Consider the following 20,612-nt stretch of genomic DNA (forward strand, 5'->3'; position numbering starts at 1 on the left):
CCCCAATTCAGTTTCAGCAGGCAGTGATGAGCTCTCAGAACGGTCAGACTTCGGGGTCTAACTCCTGCTGGAACCTTGGGCTGCACCAAACGCACAGTGTAAGATTTAAGTTCATTTTGCTAATCAACATTTTGAACATGATACAGAAGCAAGCTGTCTTCTCTTGCTACATTAACTACAAACAATAACCACATCCTAAAAAACTACATCTGTAACATAGGAAAAACAGCTTTAAAGGAATCAGAGATTTCCCATGACTATCGGTTATCTGTCCTATAAAATACCAGGAATTGGATTTTTTTTGTAAGGGACTCTTCTTAAAACAGGGTAATTTTGTCCCCTGACATTTCTACTCTCTCCAGAAATAAACAGAATTGATTTATGATTTTCAGAATAGATGAGAGTACTTGAATTCAGATTAAAGTAAGTAATTCCATAATAAGTGAATTTGTTATGAAGGGAGCATTCAGTGAAGCATATTTAAGTAATATCTAATTATTAACTATATAACTGTATTATTAACCACTCTCTGTGTTCAGTATATCCAGAAACATTAAGCTCCATCATATCTTGGTAAGAGTTACATTGGGAAAATACTTTGATTATCTATAAAGACATACCACTCTGAAAACCCAGGATCTGAAAAAAAAAAACCAAACCAAACATTGAAACTCAAGACAGACTCTCCGGGTGTTCTCTCCATTCAGGAAAGCTTATATTTAACATTATGTATGGTTTTCTCAGATGGGATCTAGTCTAAAAATAGCATTATTCTGAAAAAAAAAATACCCTGCACATACAAGGCTTCATTTTTAAAAGAGCATTGAGATATCTCACTCTTAAAAATAAAATACACCCCTGCATTTTGCACAGACTGTGTTTGCTTCTCCCCTTAGACAGCTGGAACACAATGACACGGACACCCCTGTCAAACTCTGAGGAGGAGAAGAAGGAGTAGCAATAACTTGAAGGCTGCAGTAGTAGCTGTGATGGCTTACTCAGTATTCCCTGACCTTTAGCAGAGGGAGTCTGCTCCCACTCCCACTAGAATTTACAATACACCGGTGATGCTTAATCAGCGGAAGCACTAAGGGTCTTAGTTATCAAAAATCTCCGTAAGCAATTTTATATGGCACCAGAACTGGAATCTGAAGTGCTTGGCTGTGCTCAGTGGATGGTGAAAGCTCTGATCTCACCTACACAGTGCAAGAGGAGCTGTGTCACCAGCTGCAGGTGGGAAGCACTTTCCACAGCAGATAAATCTGCAGCAACCTTTGTCATATTCCTCTCATAACCAACATGAGAATATAAACGCTGGGAAAAAACCTTGTAATGTTCCTAAGTAATGATCATATTAACTGTGCTCTGTCCTGGGGGTGAATCTCTTTGTTAATATTGGTACTTAAAATAAAGATGGAAAACCTGCTGGATCTATTTGAATGTAAGAACTTGGGTCTAGCTTTACTCTCTCCTACCTGGGCAACTTGAAGTTTGCCAGGTCATGTCACATATAACTCAGGAAGTTTTTCCTTGACACTAAGTCTTGTAAAGGAAACCTTCTCCCAGACAGTAAGACAAGAACCTTTCTAGACGTTTTCAATAAGCAGAACATGAAAAGCCCCAGCTCTGATCCTCCTCATCATGAAATTCCTTGGCACAGCCAACAGATCCACTCTCACTCCTGTGCCCTAGCTTCCATTTTACACACACCTACTTTATTCATCTGCAGCTTTCCTTCAGCAGGGACAGTGAGGGCTCCAAATACTTTAGATTATTTCACTTCTTATTCTTCCATTTACTCTTTTTTTCCCAAAAGAAATAGTGGTCACAATTCTAGGGTTTGACTTCCAAATGGCACTGCCATTGTCCAGTCAGTGGTCACTTTGATCAAATCTGGCTGAGAGATAGGGGAAAGCTGGGCACCCTAAAGCCTGAGCTGTCAAATTCCCCATCGAAGAAACTGCAGTGATTTCACTAGAAAGGCAAGACACTTCTCAGAGCTGATGCAGCCACTTATCTGCATATTTATTTTATGTCACGTCACAGTTAGAGTCTTATTAAATTTGATGGTTCTAGTCACTTAAAGAAATGTTGCAAATGTAGGTCCCTAAGCTATGAAGCCAAAGTAATTGGATTTATATGACAGACCTACAAAAGAGCCAAGCCAAAACATTCTATCACATTACAGTCATATCAGTGGTGGAACTTTAACAGTGTATTTTTACAGCAGTAATAACTTCCCTGAAAGGGGAGACAGTGTGTTAAGCACAACATTTAAGTACCTTTAATGTTACGTTATAGGTACTATTGACGAGTGATAAAAACACATATAGTTTTGTGAAACGAGGTGAAAGCCCATGGCTACCCCTTTAGCCACCCGAGAGTAACCAGAACTGCACTCCCAGTGCAGGTGAGTGACAAGACTTTAATCTCCTTGGACACGAGTTATCTGAGCAGCTACAACCACACCTACTCAAGTGCTTACCTCCCCCCTGAGATCACACAGAAATAGCAAGGGAACCCTCAAACTCCCAGACCTGAGCTCTCAGGGGATCAGGTGCCTCAGGTGGGATGGCTAAGGAAAATCCGTGGGCTAAGCACAACACATCCGGGGGATAAAGAGATAAACAGTATTTCTATAGTGCCCACGTTCCTTGCAAATCACTCTTGCAAACTTCTGTCCTTCAAATATCTTACCTGATTACAGGTGTTAATGTCTATTCCACTTTTCAGGTATTCCACTACTTTGTCCAAATTGCCAGCTCTGGCAGCTCGGAGAAAGCTTGCATTGCTGTCAGACTGTAAAAAGAGAAGAAAAAAATAAATTCCCCAATTAGCCCCTGCTTGAACAAGAGTGGAACTTCCTCAGCGGTGAAAGGTTTCCAAATTTTATGCTGCAGGAAGATAAAACTGTGAAAAAACTGACTTCAAATTATATCTGCATTAATTAGCATATTTAAATTAGGCAATAATGGCACAAAAGAACCACAAACCTGTCAAAGTGAGCAAAATAGAGCAATAATTGCTGGCATTCAAAATTTAGCAAGAACTGTAAAAAAAATTAAAAACCAACCATAAATCATAGTAACTGATATTGTCAACAAGAGAAAAATAAGTGCATCAACTTGCTAACTATAGTTTTCTGGGGAATCACATATATATATGATCTCTTTTTCTATATAACTTTATATATTATTTATGTATTTTATGTACGTTATTTATAGATCTGTATAAATGTTATTCACAAATTGAGATATATTATTTTTAGATATATATGCTCGAAGTGGGCAGCACTGCACATGTAGCTAACCTCAGAACAAAGCGGATGAAGTACTCAAGGCTGAGTATCTAAACCCAGGATCATGTTGTAAATATTCCCACTCCTAAACTGCCTACATTCATACATTTAACAATGGTTTAAAAACCCTAAAAAATATGCTTTCATTTTTCAACCAGGTTGTGGGATGTCCTGTTAAGCAACGGAGTGTGGAACGCCTCCGCCCTCTTACCTTTGTCTGTGAGTGCGACACAAAACGACATTGGCTGCTTGAAACCAGCCCAGATTTGGATGTTTCCCCACACAGCCAAACTGGCCACTAAGACACCGGAGACCAGGACACAAACCCAAGTCGTGCAGCAGAAGCAAGGAGTACACAGAATAAGCATTTGGGAACGTGTACCAGGACAGCAACAATTGTCACAGCTCAATCACGCGAGTGGGAGTGATGGCGAGGAGCAGGTAAAGCAGCACAAGAGCCTGTTTGCGGGGGGGTGAGCCCCGAGCTAGAGGATGGCCCGCGCTCCGTTGGACTGGGACTCGCCGTTCCACCATGAGACTATCCTAAAAGCCTCCCACTTCCAGCCACTTATATCCGTTGCCCAATCCATTCCAATGCATTTATTTCAGTCACCCTGCTTATCATGCTGCACTAACTCACTTCACAATCCCCGATTCCAACCTATTTTAATCTGCAACAGATGGATGTCATCAAAATGATCCTTCTTACAACTGTGCTACGTGCCAAGACAAAAATATTCTCTTTTAAATTCCTTTCAGCAAACTTCAGCACATTTTCCACATCTTTTACTGTTAGGAAAACACACCATCTTTCTAAACATGCAGCAGGGGGAAATGCAAGGGAACACAGGAATTTACAGTGACAAAACTTTTGGATAGTTGCAGGCCTCAGTCAGGTGAGCATTTGGATGAGATTTGATGCCCGCGCAAATTTTGACAGGAACTTGAAATTTCCCTTTCAAGAATAAAGGTAGCTGTTAACACTGCACCCTTTCCTGGGATGAGGATGTGCTCATAAAGACACCAAATTATATTTTAATGTTTAAATATCCTTGGAAAAATCAATTGTCTTAGTAAAAATATCAACCAAGAACAAATATCTGAGCGTATAAGGGGTAAATCTGGACACTCTGGTTGGGACAAGCATCTTTGCCCTCAATAATACACACATTTTACCTTCTTTTCTCCCATTTTTTTCATGCTTTACAACTACAACAATAATTTACCACAGCAAAACTACAATCATCTGCTTTATACTTTTAAAAGGTTAAGAAAGAATGATACAACAAATTACCACCTACAGCTTTGGGTTCTTAGGAATGTATCAATCTTTGCTTGTTTTCCTTTCACGCAGAATAACAAGGCTAAAAATGGTGACATCTCCATTATTGCTGGAAGTTCAGGTTGTAGCTAAGCCCACACAACTATATGCCATTTGTTTCTGGCTGAGAAGACACGAGCAGTGTTTTCCAAGTAGAGTCTCATTTCCTTGATTCGTAATTTTGTTACCTCATAATCAAATCACTGCAATGTACATCACTTCAAAACCCTTTTCCACACACCCGAATATCGATCTTAACGCACACGATGAACTTCTTATCTACATAAAGTGTAATTCAGCAACTGAGATGTTTCATATAAAAATTCCCATACAAAAACCAGAGACTGGTTCCACAAAATATTTATAAGATTCAGCACCATATTACAAGGCTTAGAAGCCTTAGAAGTTGGGAGTACTCAGATCTATTTTCTTTCCCAGTTTGTCAAATCTAATTTTTCAGTAGGTTGTCACCAGTTTGTCCTTTCCCCCATTCTTTTAATGTTTTTCAAAAGCATTTTTGTCAGCACTTCTGTCTCAGACATTTACTCATTTTAGCACACTAAAACTTCAAATCCATTTTGACAAAATCCCCTCAGTAAACAACAGCAGCAGTTTTCTGTAGTCTTACCATAACAGAAGACAATGAATTCGGATCTGCGGGCTTTTCCAATGGATTCCACAATCTCTTGAAATATTTTGTTATTCACAGTTCCCCGCAGTCCTCAGAGCCCCCATGGCGCTCAAAGCCCCTCACAGCCCCTCATGGTCCCTTCACAGCCCTCAGAGCCCCTCATGGCCCTTTAGAGCCCCTCACAGCTCCTCACAGCCCTCATGGTCCCTCAAGCTCCCTCATGGCCCTTTACAGCCCCTCACAGCCCTCATGGTCCCTCACGGCCTTTTAGAGCCCCTCATGCTCCCTCATGGCCTTTTAGAGCCCCTCATGCTCCCTCATGGCCCTTTAGAGCCCCTCATGCTCCCTCATGGCCCTTTAGAGCCCCTCACAGTCCCTCAGAGCCCTCATGGCCCTTTAGAGCCCCTCACAGTCCCTCAGAGCCCTCATGCCTCTTGAGAGCCCCTCACAGTCCCTTCATGGCCATCAGAGCCCCTCACAGACCCTCAGAGCACTCATGGCCCTTTAGAGCCCCTCACAGCCCTCATGGCCCTTTAAAGCCCCTCACAGCTCCTCAGAGCCCTTTAGAGCCCCTCACAGCTCCTCAGAGCCCTCATGGCCCTTTAGAGCCCCTCAAAGTCCCTTCATGGCCCTCATGGCCCTTGAGAGCCCCTCACGCCCCCTCCAGTATTTCTCAGTAACAGAGAACTGCCACATCAGTCTCTATAGTTTGGCGACTGGTGAAGACAAACTGCCAACAAACCGTCATTTGAAGGCACTTGCTTTACAAGAAAGAAGACAAAAACACAGAGCCAGAGTCCCGTGCACCATATGGTATTTATCACATCCCCTCTTCCTAAGAACACACCCCTGAGGGGTTTTCTCAGGAGCTTTACACATGTAAGCAGATCACGCTCGAAAGCAAACACTCTACCAGTGAGGAAAGGTTTATAGGAGAAGAGCTCGCCTTAAGCAGCACTATGTGTGAGCATGAGAAAATGAGAGCCCTGTAATCCGGGAAGCCCCAAAGCTGACATGTTAATGTGCAAAGCCTCAACCGGCAGCTCTGCCCACCACCGTCAGCTCCGTCAGGCAGAACTAAAGCTCACAATGTGTACACGCAGCCACTAAGGTTGGGCAATCAAATCAATACATTATAAACATCATACAAGAATATGGCATGAGGGATTAGAAAATACTGAGCTGGTGTTTTATAGTATGGGATGAATTCACCATCTGTGGATTTAACCAGCTGTTTCTAATGCACGGCCCTCAATATATATACAGTGACAGAGCACTAGAAGTCCTCGATCACTACTTTTAAAAAAAAATTACGTTTGCAATGCAATTCTAGTACACGATACAGACATAAAGGTAAATTTATATTAGATAATAGAAGATACTGTTCCCTGTGAGGGTCGTGAGGCCCTGGCAGAGGTTGCCCAGAGAAGCAGCAGCTACCCCATTCCTGGAAATGTGCAAAGCCAGGTTGGATGGGGCTTGGAGCAACCTGGGATAGTGGAAAGTGTCCCTGCCTGTGGCAGCAGGATGGGACTGTATCATGTTGAAGGTTCATTCCTAAACCATGCTATGACTTCTGAGGAATATTTGGTGTTGTAAAGATATTGGACCTTGTAAAGATCTCCTAACTTTTCTTACAAACTTTTGATTGAGGATAGATAATTCCAGCTAGAAATAAGAATTTTCAGACCACTGGGAATAAATAACTGTGAAAAAAATCAATATAAGCTTAAGTACACTTACAGCATGAACACAAACATTTAAGTACCTAGCTGTCAGATACTGCATAAAAAAATATAAGAAATTATCAAGTGACTATATGAATATATGACTGTGGATTCTACTTCTTTCTTGCTAATTACAGTGCTGCAGTTTAACCTGAATTTGAAACACATATCTCAGGGAATCTCAGTAATTAAATCATATATGGAAGTAAGTATTTTAATCAAATAATCAGACCTTGCCTTCTGGTTCCTCTGTCCCCAGTCTAGTTGCCCTTCCTTTCCCATTACGTACCTCATCACCTACTGCACACAGAACATGCCTGTTTCTCAAATACATTTTAGAGAGAAGTGCAAAAATAAATCTTCAAATCATATGCTGTACCAAACCCATAAAAATTTCTCCAAATATTCAAATTTGCTAGATAAACCGGCTTCATGCATAAGAAGGAAAGACTGGGGGAGTAGAAGGCTTCAGTTTTCAAAGGACAGCTTTCATCATAACATTATCCAAACCATGCAAATATTTGTCTTAAATCGTGTCTATAGAAAAACTACTCCTGCAGGTTGGATTTGGGTTTTTTCCCCTCCAAATAAGTTAAATGACCCCAGTCTGTCCAAAATCACAAATATCTCTTTGAGAGAACACAGTCCAGCACTATGGGCTCCTGAACATTTCTCATCTACTAAATACAGTTTGTTAATGGCATGCTGTCAAAAAGAATTCAAAACTCAAGTCTAATAACCAAAGAGTATGTTTACACCTTAATTTAACCTATGTGGTTTGTGTATTACAATGTATATCTGAGTAGCAATAACCCTTTCAGACTTACCTTTCAAACACGGACTTGGGGATGCACTGCTTTGATTTTATGGAGAAAAATTTATTTAGCTGTAACTTTTGAAGATACTGTCCTTGATCAGGACACGAGAAAATCCTGCTTTACATAAACCAAAAAAATCAAATCATTATCAGTTAAAAAACCTCTGACGGTCAAGTGAATCCTGTGTTATCACTGCAGGTCAAGCCAGCGTTAAGCCACAGTTAGTCAATACGGCAGGGGCAGGTGACAGTGTTGATGCCATTTACCAGCTCCAGGGTTGTGAGGCACTGTTCGTCCAACAGCTGTTTGTTTACTTAGCAAAATGCTGATAGCTTGTGAACTGTTCCTCATTAAGCTGCTCCTAACTGACTGGTACCTCACGATGCTAATAAACTCAGTGAATGCCTGGAGTTGAGAATTCAGCTCATAGCAGAAGGGAAGTTGCGCCTTCTAAACTCAAGTTTTCATGGCTTCTTGATGTTATTCAGTACTTAAAGATGCAAAGGGAAAAAATTACAGGTATGCAAACAAGTGCCTTTTTTTTTTTTTTTTTTAAATTCCCTACTTCCTAAAGTGTCAGCCTAAGCTCCTACCCTTGAGACAACCACTAAATTTTGTCCCAGTTGGCTTGGTTATTCTCTGATTTCAGGAACCATCTGTTCCAACCAGCCATCATTTAATTGGGTGCAACTCTAAAAGTGGCACAGACCAGGTGTTACCATTACCCAACTCGCTTGTCACGTACAGATTTTTGCCCACTAAGGAAGCTTCTTCCATACCAGCATTCAGATGTAAAAGGGGGGAATTCAAATATAATGCTTTTCCTCATGGAATACTTTCTGTAAAACTTGCCAGTGAGTTTATCAGTCGCTCACATTTTATCTACTGTACACTAATTTCTTTTTTTTAACTCAGCTGAAGGAGCTGCTGATCTCCAAAAGGCATCACACTAGAAGATGCAGCAGTGACTGCAAAGAGGCAAAGTTTTTTTATATTTTTTGCTTTTAATTAAACTCCCAGAGCAGAGTCTGAGCCTGCAGTTCTGATATATATGCCATAATGAGAGCTAAATATTCCACTTGCAATGGCACAGGCTCAGTAATCTAACACTGATAAATGACTTAAATGAGATAATAACAGCTATAATGGAAACATATTTTCCCAGCCCTTAATGAAATAACATTCATCTTCTGAAAGAAAAGAAATACAACAGTGTTCTGCTTTCAAAGCTACTTCCATTGCCCATAAAAATGTGTGTTTTCATCCCATTCATTTACTGGGAGCAATAAAGGAAGACAGATTAAATCACAGATCCTAAAGAAATTTCAGTATCTAAATTCCTGGATGAACAATGGGCTAAATTTTCTTATTTCAATATCAAAACAAGTATTTTTATCACTCAGCTTCTCCCATTCAACCATGTACAGGCATTTCAGATCAGATTCATCCTGCTGTGTACCTACGGTTGTATAGAATTCGTTCATGAATAGCTGAACTGAAAAGCCCACAATTCTAAAATAGCAGTTTTCACTAAACAAACATCTTGTTCTCATAACCTAGAGCAAGTTCTTATCCAGGAAAATGACACAGCTGACCTTACAATAAACTAATATTTATTACAACAAGAAGAATCTCAGGATTTGTGAGATGTGAAGAGGAAAATAAGCTTTCAGAGGTAAGAGATCACTAGCAAGTTAAATATACTCTGCCAAGATTAAGCTAATAGCATCTAGCAATTAATTACTTTTAAATGTCAAATGTCTCTCTAGATTGATATTGAGGGTGATAAATATTCTTTAAAGTATGTATTACGAACCTGAATAATTTAAGGTGCCTTCGAGTACTCAGGCCAATTAACCGTCGAACATCACAAAGGATATGGAAAAGCTGGCAGCACTTTTTCCGCTATCAAGCTGGGGCTGTGGCTGGAGTTGCCCTCACCACACAGTTACAGACATTGTGGACATGGGCCCACACTTTGGCATGAAGACTGTTGATATTTGCAGCAAAAAATATTTTGTAATAACAAGATGGCGAAATAGGTACGAGAAGAGAGAAAGCTTTTGTGCTATACACTGCATATGACCCACAATTAAAACAATCCTTGATTTCAAATCAAAACATTTTTAAACACAGCAAACTATTCCCTGACCCAGAAACCTGGGATAGCATAGACCAGATTCCAAAGTGACCCTTTCAGTATATCCTGTGTTCCTCAGAATGAATATTCTCTCATTAGCTCTGCCAAGGGATGTGTGGGAGCACACATTATGCACTACCAGAGCAGGTGGGAAGGGTAGCGCTGTTTGCATTTATTATACATATTGGTGAAAGCTTTCTTGTGTCAGACAAAGAGACTGCAACCCAAAGGAGATACAGCAAACAGCAAGATTCAAGACTTAAAGGGTCCTCAAGAAATGAATTTCATTGGTATGACTGGAGATGGACAAAATTATGGCAAAAAAGAAGCTCAGAAAATAAACTAGGTTAAGTGATTTATGATTTATGCACATTATAAATAAAAAATGTATTATAAGTCCAACATATTTTCATTAACTTCCAGTCATTTCAGTATTGGCATAAAACAGTTCTGTGGTAGTTTCATATCTTTCTATGAGACTGTTCTCAGAAAGCTGCATTTGGAATTTAGGAAGTTTTTTATTGCTGCTACATTATCCCAACAAACGTATTTTTGAGCAACATAAGGAGGAGAAAACTGCCCAGGTAACAGCCATACCTGAACACCAGTTCCTGCTCCAAGATCGCTCCAATCAGACACAACTGAACAACTCTTAATGATGATGGAGACTTGTAATTTTTACTATGGAAAAGCCAGGCTTCACCTATCCCATCTTTTGATAGTGATGGGAAAGTTCTCAACTATTCACAGGGAATGGCTTTCATTTTAGGCTGGTTGTTATATTTCGACACCTTTGACTCTTTTGCCAACTCCGTGAAATTCCAGAGCTTGCAGGATACCATCCAGCCACTCTTTTCTCTCTGCTGGAATGCACAAATGCCTGATTAGTTTGGTTTTGTTTTTAACCAGAGAAGAATAAAGGGATATTTTGGCAAACCACTTTAAACTATGCTTGATTTTTACCACATCTTCAAGTCTAATTGGTCTCAAACTAAACAGATTTAAGTTATTTACTAAAGGAGGGTTTAAACACACACTTAACTGTGTTCCTGAATTTGGGCCAATATTGGCAAATACAGTAGCAGCAGAAGAGGAAGAGAAAACCAATGTAAAATCACCCCTTCCTTGAGCCAAGAAGCAAATGCCTTCCATAAACCTTTCATGATCCTTAGCTGCCTCAGACACCCGTAGGAGTCCTCCCACTCCGTTCATTAACTTGCCATACTGGCCCGGCTGCTGCTTGTACTGCGTCAATGACGGATTTGTGAGAACTGAGGCAAAACTGCATAGTTTTCTGTGGAAAAGAATGGAATAAAAGTCTTTTTCCCAGCTGCATGTCCCTTCCAAAGGCAGTACTTGAAATGATAAAAGTTCTTTTAATCCATACCGATTTTACAATATAAAGCAACATCAGTTATCAGGGTTCTCATCCAGGACAGCACATCAGTACTAGCTGAACTTCAAGCATGTGTAATCCCTGTCGTTCCCCTGAGCTATTCATCTTCTCAAAAACAAATTTTTTGGTATAAATCCCAGCTTGGAAACAATGTGTGGGTGTCTGAATTATCATCGGCATGAGTCTAAAAAGCAGACTCTCAAATGTACCTGGAAAACATAATCTGTGTATTTAAAAAATAATAAAAAGAGGAGAAAAAAACCAAACCGCACTGAGAAACAACAAACCAAACCCCAAAGGATTTGGGTTGCAAGAATGAAGGATTTTATACTTGGATTAATCCTAAAAACTAGAAAAATCTTCAATACTCTAAAAAACAGGAATGTATAATCCTGTTGTTTAATGGGAACATTTCTGGTGCTGAAATTTGAGAGGAAGGATCATTTAGCCATTTCCTGAAACAGTAAGGATTTGGGATACGTTCAGAAGGGTCACATGATTAGTCTTGGTTCTCCTAGTTAACACACATTTACTCAAGTCTCTTAAATACTGATATGGAACCAAGATTTCCTCTATGAGAACTGAATAGTATTAAAGGAAGGAAAAATATTTAGGACCCTCTGGATACCATATATTGAGATGTTGAGATGTTGGTAAGAACTGTAGAAGTTGGCAGGCATCTAAATGGTTTCCATGGAAAGTTTCCATTACTAATGATGTTCCTAAATAGAGGTAATAACACTAGAACACATCTAGAAAAAATCAGGATGCCATTCCAAACATTATCTAGCAGGATAATAACCAGGCTGAACAAAAATCCAGGCTGTAAGTGAAGTTTTTGACAGACTGTTGACAGATAATTCTATCACTCTCAATTTTTCATCCCCTATGACCAAAGTGACATTTCCTAATAAAAGAAATGTACTAATACCATCCACGCTAAAGAGTCAAACTGCTTTGCCCACCTAAACACCATTAACCGATCGCCCATTGATTCAAATGTACTGGTTCCATAAAAGAGAAAAAATGATCCCATGTTGCTTTGAGAGGGACTAAAATAGATGCAATTAAACGGGTGTTACAGCAGTTTCTAATTCAGCAAAACTCATTGCAAAGATCTTACTTGTACAGAAAGGTAAAAGGAACACTCAAGTAATAAATGAAGAATCTTGTACTCCTGGGCCTAGATCTTAATTCAGCTCTGGCCAGCAGAGAGAAGAACCAGTTTCACCTGACTTCACCTGTAGAAAGGCAACAATGATGTAAAAGTCCACACTGCCAAATCCACTGCCTTAAGCAGGGAGGAAAAACTCCCATGAATGCTGCAGTAGGAGTCTGGCACAATCCTACGCTGAAACTCAGAGAGCAGTCTGTCCCAGGCAGTCTGAAATACCTGGTCCTGAAGCAGCAGACTGTATCTGATTCTTAGTTTAGAAAAGACTAGATTAGCAAAGCAATTTTGTTATCTGAACTGGCTGAGTATCAGCTGTATTGTTCTGCATCTCGTATCTGCTACAAGACTCCTGCAGTCATCATGCTCAGCTTGATGCGGCAACTCTTTTTAATAAGACAAGACAGAGAGCATGGCTACAGTTACATAAAGGCAGCGGAAAATGTATAGCTGACAGGGTTTTCTGCTGGATACCGTATGCCTGTCTGGGGGAAAAAATAGATACACAATTTCTCCCCACAGAACAAAAGTTTGCCGACGTTTCTAATTTAGAGACACCTCTTTTTCTTTGAACTTTTGTATGGAATCGTAAGGATGATGAGAGACTGCAAACCTTCTTAGGGAAATACAGCAATTTTCCTTTGTAATCCCCCAAGCACTGCAAACCTGAATCCAGACAGACATTCTAAAGAAACTTGGCCAGTCCCTACCAGGGTCATATAAAGCCAAGATCTTATGATTGAACACATCAAAGACATTATCAAAGTGCCTGATCTCTGCCTGCTATGAAAAGCTGCGTAGGCTGAATGAAAAGTATCCAGAAAAACAGAAAGGAAAAGAAACCTCAAAGATCACATGCTGCTCACTCCTGCCTCCTCTGGGGCCTGACCTTATGCCGAAGGGCAGCTCAGAGACTGGACGTGCCGGGAGAGCTCTTTCAGTTTGCTTATTTGTGTCACAGGGGCGTCCATACCTTTGCTAACAGCTTCAGGGCAACCACCTGAAGGGAGATCTCTGACACCCAGTGAAACCACCCTCGGCAATGGAAGCAGGCCCATCCTCCCCCACAGCCCAAGAAGTCCCACTGTCCCTCCCCGACTGTGTTTCCCATCACAAACACTGGAAATTATTTGTTAATTCAACCAAAAGCTCCTCGGTAGGAGAAAAAAAACCTGTCTGCATGCTCAAAGACGTAGGTTACTTTCTTGTTTTAGCTTGAAGAAAGTTTCATTTCATAGAAGTTTGGAACTAGATGATCTTTAAGGTCCCTTCCAACCCAAACCATTCTGTGATTCTATGAAGAACAGGTCCAGCTGTGCTGTCAGTGAAGTACAACATAAAACTGGTCAGGAAAAATCCAGCCAAAAGAAATGTTCTACCAGAAAGCCAAGACAGCATCAAAAGTGTTTTCTAGGACAATGCAGAACTCTTTGCGAGCTGCTGCCAGGAGTGCCTCCTCTCCTCTTCCCCTATGAACACTGGAACTCAGCTCCCCTACTCCTCTATGCTGCACTGCAGTAAATGAGGCATGTGCAGAGCATCAGGTCAAACTGAGACTAATTTTAGTACAGATCAGTTGTAGAGAACACAGGATTTGGATATACTGACACTGAAGGTTTACTCATCTTCCTGTTCTGCCAGAAGTTTTGACACAATATACTTCCACTGCCAACTTTGAATGAAATAGCCACTTAACGAATTTCTCAAACAGGATTAGAAATAAAGGAAAAAAAGAGAGAAGAGACACTTCATTTGCCATAGCCACTATACAAGAGTTCTCATCTTAAGGATTTTCTTCTGACTTGCAGCACAAATGCTGACGTTACTGCCATAAGCATGACACACACACCCCACCACCCCCCCCCCTCCCCCTCTCCGACTGCACACAGAAAACAATGCCATGTACTGGGCAGACAGCAGCTCAAAAGTAAGCTACTGAGTTCAAGTTTGGAGAATGATCAATACAGGATCATTCCTAGCAGTTGTGCAAACCAGGATAACTGGGTAACATCCATTCATTCCAGGGCTTGTTTCACCCACGGGGTTGTCTCTTCACACACCCAAACCTTCTGGTAGCTGATAATGCTTTGAAGCCACTGCATAAATCAGCAACAGCTGCTTTTTAACCACAGTCAGGACAGCAGAACAAAGATTCAGCACGGACACGTTTAGCAGATCCTTCAGTATTGCAAGCTATCCAGTCAAGTTCTGAGCAAAGAGATCCTTTGCAACATGCACTACCCTCATCTGCATTTTTCCCTGTGATTCCTCTTTTCTTCAGCCAAAACTTACCAGGGCTTCAGGCTCTTTACTTTCTTCACTGTTGTATCCATAATAATCAGGAGTTTTATCCAAATCCTGTATGTTCCCTTGTGTCCTTAAGCCCTTCTCTGAATGACAAGCCTGGCAAATTGGTGCATTGCCCATATCAGTTCTTCTGCTCCCTCCGAGCAGGGGGATGGCCCTTGCCCCGCAGCGAGTGCCCAGCGCTCCCGAAGGACAAGCGACCGATCAGCCAGGAGGAGGGTCCCGCCTACGCTCTGCTCCCCGGCCACTCGTCCCGGGCTCCCTTCCCCAAGCCGTCCTGTGTCCCAGAGAACCCGAAACCCCAGCAACTGCGGGCAGCGGTCGGTGACCATTTCCAATTCAGGCGCTGCCTGGCTATTTTTACACCTACCAGGCCAGCTATGCATGTCAATGGCGTGGGGTGGGCCGGGGGACGGCTCCACAGCACGGAGCCGGCCGGCCCAGCTCGCAAAGTTAAAGTCCCACTGGGTGGAATGCCCTACACACGCGGCTTATTGAGTTACCCAGTCGCGTGCCTTTCAATGTTTTGATTTTTTCCCTACCCTGCCCGATCTCACTGTGCTTACACAAAGCACTGAATTTCAGAATGATGCTAATGCCTTCTGAGTTTCTAACTCAGAAATATGATTTCTTCAAGTCTATTATTCACAAACCAAGATAAAGTGGATGAGCACAGATTTCATGACCATTTAATCCCTGTAATTCACATGGTATCTCATGTTTATGTAGCCAGTAACTGTGATGAGCTTGCTTTGGACTGATATGTCCCCCGGGTATGATTTCAGATGAGCTCAAATGTATCCCAAAAAGGACAATATCTGATGCTAGATCACTTTTGCTCTTGTTTATGTCGTTTGATCTTGTTTGGGGTTTTGATTATCAACTTAGTTTAGGGTTGGTGTTAATATTTTAGCTAGAATAGTTATGATTTAAAGATGAGCCTGAAACAACAAAAAAGACAAAGGAAAATATGAACAATCCCACCAAAACTGAGAATAAGAACATTCTCTCTAGGCTGGAGTTATTTATCATGATTGCACCCATTAAGATAAAAACAATTTTCAGGATAGCATGTTGGAATCTACCCATTATCCAGAACAGGCTTAGTGCAGAATTAAAAACCAGTGAAAACAAACCACACCCCCAAAACCCAAACAAAACAAAGAGAAAAAGGTAGTTGAGCATTAATTGGCAGTTTTCAAACACTTCAGGACCAGCTGGGGGTAGCAGAGGCAGAGGGGATAAAGTGTTTGTAGATACCGAAGTCCTGCGGAATTACCACACCATGCACATCCAACCCCAGTGGAGTGGGGCACGTATTTGAAAATTTAAGCCCCAAATTCCTCAGAAGCAGGAAAATCCTCAAAGAATTTCAACAACCAGCCAACTTTTTTTTCCTCTTTGGGGTTTCAATCCATTGCCAGTATGGCAGCACACATGAGCAGGCAGCTGTGCATGGCAGCCTATCGATTCCCACCCAGTTCCCCTTCACAGCAGCACCGGTTATGATCCAAGAGACCGAGCTCCTCCCAGCCTCCCTTAAGGATTATTGATGGGTACAAGGTTCTCTCTTGTGCTCATTACCCTGAGGAGATTTGAAGGGGCTCTGTAATTTTTCCTTGCTGATGAATGCTCCAGGATGGATCACTCAGCACCTCAGGTGCTGTGATATGTAACAAGTACTGATACACGCTGGATAGACACACGCACAGCGTAGTTAAATTAACTGTTGTTTCTGCCTTTTTGAAATTTTTGCCAGCAATTGAATTGGCAAATGTTTCAGAGTGTTTGTGAAAGGTTCACTTGCTCATAATTACCTGACACCAATTTCCTTCAGCTCTTCCAAAGCATTACCCTGTGACAGCAGTAAGGTGTGTACACACTACCATAACTTCCTAGTTTAGTTATCAAAATAAAAGGATGCAAGAAGGAATCCCACCAAATGCTTGACTCGACCAAAGTTCATCTAACCAAGGTTCCAACATAAACTGGAACTACAAATCCCTGGATAGAGCAAGCTATCTAATAGGCAATTAACTTACTGGAAAACACAAGGCACCACTCAGGGGGAAAGGCTGCCCAAACTCGAGTAACAGGCGGTCCCGGGAAATGCTGCATGTGGAAAGCAACAATCTGTATAGCCATGAGAGGGAGAGCAACGAAGAAGCTTTCTGCCAGAGCCTTTCAACAATATTACTGTTGTTTGTCCAAATGGCCCCAAGTCTTTAGGGCAAATTACTCAGAAAGCAAAAACGTTCGTGTCCTGCCAGACTCAGGGCATCGTATTCTAACAAAGTACATGTTTCATGATGGAGGACTCAAAGCCTTTGTGGAGGAACATGTTGCTCTGTGTCTGCATTCCCATGCTCTTTGCTGTCTTGTTAGGGCTGCAAATCCACCCCAGCAGGCAAGCAGCAAAGAAATCAACCCCAAAGGCACAGTTTGCAGGCACAGAGCTCATGCCAAAGCACCTCAGCCCTCCTCAGCAGCCCAGCAGACCTTTTCACAACACTAACTCCAAACCACAATTACTCCCTTACAGAAGAAACCTTCAGAAATGTTCAAAAGTGCCTGTAAGGAGGAGAGCAGAGTATCCCATGTATTAAAGCACTCATGCTAAGGCAGAGTCCCTCTTATCCCCCCCAAATGGCAGTAACATTCTAGTTTCTTCCCTAAAGAGTTTCTAAGCCTGAAGCACTTGCAATTATCAGCCTTAGGGCAACACAAACCAATAAAGCCCTCAGCAAACTTTTGGGAATTGCATTATTCCTGAAGAGTCTCACAGTCAATGTTGCCATGGCTAGATACTCTCAGTTTGTTACTACTGGCCATCAAAAAAGCAGCGTGGTACAAACCCACTGGTTTGCAGTGACTTGCAAAATCCCAACCAACAAGGAAGAAGCAGTGAAACCCAAGCTGTAAGCTCATTCCAGAGGGAGACTTCATTTGATGGGATACCATTCCACAGTCCAGGAGTGGCAAAGTTTGAGTATTTTAAGATGAAACAGGACCAAGGACAATCACACACACCCACATAGGCAGCAACAGAAGCAGAACTGCTCTGCTGCCAGGAAAAATGTTTCTTTATCCTTTTTTTGCCATTAATATTAAAGCTTAGTTTGTCAGTCGATGTTTCAATTAGCATAACCAAAATGACAATTCAGGAGCCACTGTAATAGCTTACCGTTTAGTGCTGCAAAAAAAAAAAAAGGGGAAAAAAAAGGGAAGAAAAGACTTCCAAGTATCAAGAAAAATATCAATTGTTAGCAACATAAATCCCCACTTTTATTATTGTTAAATCCCTCCCCAAAGAGCCATTTCCCGTGACACTTTTATGGTTAAACACAGTAATTAAAAAAAAAAAAAAAAAAAAAAAAAAAAAAAAAAAACAAAAAAAAACCAAGAGAGAGAAAAGAGACTACCCTGGGACCTATATACTTCTCTAGGAGATCTCCCAAACTTTGAAATTATTCCTAAATGCAAATTCTATCATTCTTGGGGGCTCTTCTATGGGAAGGTCAAGCATAACACTTGCTTCTAGCAATTACTTTGGGTCAGATCTTGAGCTCATGTAGATTATAAACTCTGATGAGTCATGACTTCATCTCATTTATGGCCCCCTTTATGCTTTACAATAATGACACTGATGAGATCACTATTTCCCAAAAATTCAGCCCTTTCTTCCTCTGGTCACAGAGACCACAATAAGCAATTCCTAAAGCCTAAGCAGCCTTTACAAAGGGGCCATTGTCTGCTCCAGAGGACCTAGCAAAAAATCCTCCTCAGCTTAAATATTTTGAGTCCTACCAATTGCAAAAATCTATTTTGAGCCATATTTAAGAGGACTTGCTCTGCTTCTGATGGTGAATCATTTGACACATTAAGCCTAACGATCCTCTCTGGACAGCTCTTAATCCAAGTGGCACCGTAAATATTTTAGCCACTACGAAGAAAAGGAAAGAGATAACCTGAGGTTTAACCACTGCAGCTACAGATCCTGCTGGCACTGGATCCTACAGATCCTGAAAATTTGTATAAAATACATACAAAAAGGCACCTGAGCCTGCAGCATTCTACAGATAAAACACATCCTTACTTTGCAGATAGAGGAGCTTTTGGATGACAGGTGTGGCACAAGAAGGTAAAAACAACCCCAGATTTCAAAGAGATGCCCTAACGGGCACAGCAGTTTATGGATCACCTATTTTTCTCACAAAAATTGCAGTTGATACTTCTTTTCTCTCTCAGTCTTGGTTCCACCTCATGGGCAATGAAAGGCATGTGTTAACATGAAGTACTGAGTTACACAAGGGAAGTCTTACAGGGATTGTTGACTCATCACAAAACTAAAAATCAGTGCAAGGAGAAATACTCAATAATACCCTGAAGGTAAAGGGTTAAGATGCAGTTCTGACCCACCCATGCCAACACAGCTACAAAGTAAATTATCACTTCTCATGCTCAGAACAGCTTTTTTAAAAATTTCACCAGAACTAAGGCATTTTTTGAGAATTTCATGTTTTTATATCCTCCTGTGGCACTAAGCTCTAATTGGCGCCTATTTTTATCGGTCAAAATCTAAACCAAATCTCTGGCCCTTTATTAGCTCTGGTTTTTCTTCCTTAACATAGACAGCATACTAATTCTGCCTTAAACCATCTTGTAGGATATTGTGAAGCTATCACATTCTGACTTTGGAATATCAAGTAAGGCCTCAATTCTCTTCTCCAAGAAAGTAATTCAATTTTCTCTTCTGAATACATCAGCAGGAGCTCACTGATGATTCTGAAATCCCCACATCTCTTAAGCTCTTGTTGCTGAAATACAGAAGCTTCTGAAGTTCTCACTTACACTGGATATCTTACGAATTTGATACAATTTTCAAAACCAAATATTGCCTATTACTATATAAAATGAATTGGGGGGGACTATATATTTCATATGTAACATATAAAAGGTAGTGTGCCTCATACATATAGGAATACAATGTATAAAGTTTGCCACATGTTGCATCTTTTGCTTTACTGTAGAGTTTAACAGAATCAACTAACTCAATGAGGAATGAAAGATAATATCAAATACATAATTTTGACTTTGCTAAAGATCTTATTCTCAGGAATCCTCAAAGAATTACATACTTTTGGTTAATATTGTACCCCTGATTTTAGCTTTTCCTCTCCCATTGTACTAATGACTGCTGTAAAGGTGCATCATTGATGGTAAATGATACAAAGTGGTTTATCACGGGTTCTTAAGTGAAAACCCAGAGTTCATTCACTCAGTTTCTCTTTTTTTTTTGCACCTTGTGCCTCTCTGCTATCTTGGGGCCCATTAAATACCTCTGTTAGAAACAAGAGTTACTATTAATCCGCATTAGAAAAGCCTTATATCCTGAATATTAAGATATTTATTTTAATGAATTGCTCTTGATGGCTAAACTAGAAACATAAAGAGAATATTACTGCCACTGAAAATAAGCTAAACCTAATGCCCACAATTCCCACACCAATGTGAGTTAATGCACACTGATCTAGGTACAGGTGCACACACACTGAGTATACTTGTATCAAAGCTTAAAACAACCTGGCTGTGCCAAGTGCACCCACGTTTAATTGAGCCACAGCCATAGAACTGCAATTTTTCTATTCTGCAATATTACAGCTGTGTTATATGCGCTCAGCTAATTGCACCGACAGCTACTTGGAAAAACAAAACAGAATCCAGCATTACTGACTCCAAGTCTCTGCCTTTAACAAGGCTTTGGTGCAGATGAACACACAGCCGCTTTGGAACAAGCTCCAAA

General features: G+C 40.9%; 1 protein-coding gene across 1 annotated transcript in view; it reads right to left on the reverse strand.

Moving 5' to 3' along the window:
- ANK2 (ankyrin 2, neuronal) overlaps positions 1 to 20,612 on the reverse strand; it is a 135,858-nt gene that overhangs the window by 100,463 nt on the left and 14,783 nt on the right. Inside the window, 1 exon segment of the mRNA XM_017738986.1 lies at positions 2,698 to 2,799. Within this exon segment, the coding sequence (XP_017594475.1) occupies positions 2,698 to 2,799 (102 nt within the window).

This window comes from Corvus brachyrhynchos, unplaced genomic scaffold (genome assembly GCF_000691975.1).
Source record: "Corvus brachyrhynchos isolate BGI_N302 unplaced genomic scaffold, ASM69197v1 scaffold597, whole genome shotgun sequence".
NCBI lineage: Eukaryota > Metazoa > Chordata > Aves > Passeriformes > Corvidae > Corvus > Corvus brachyrhynchos.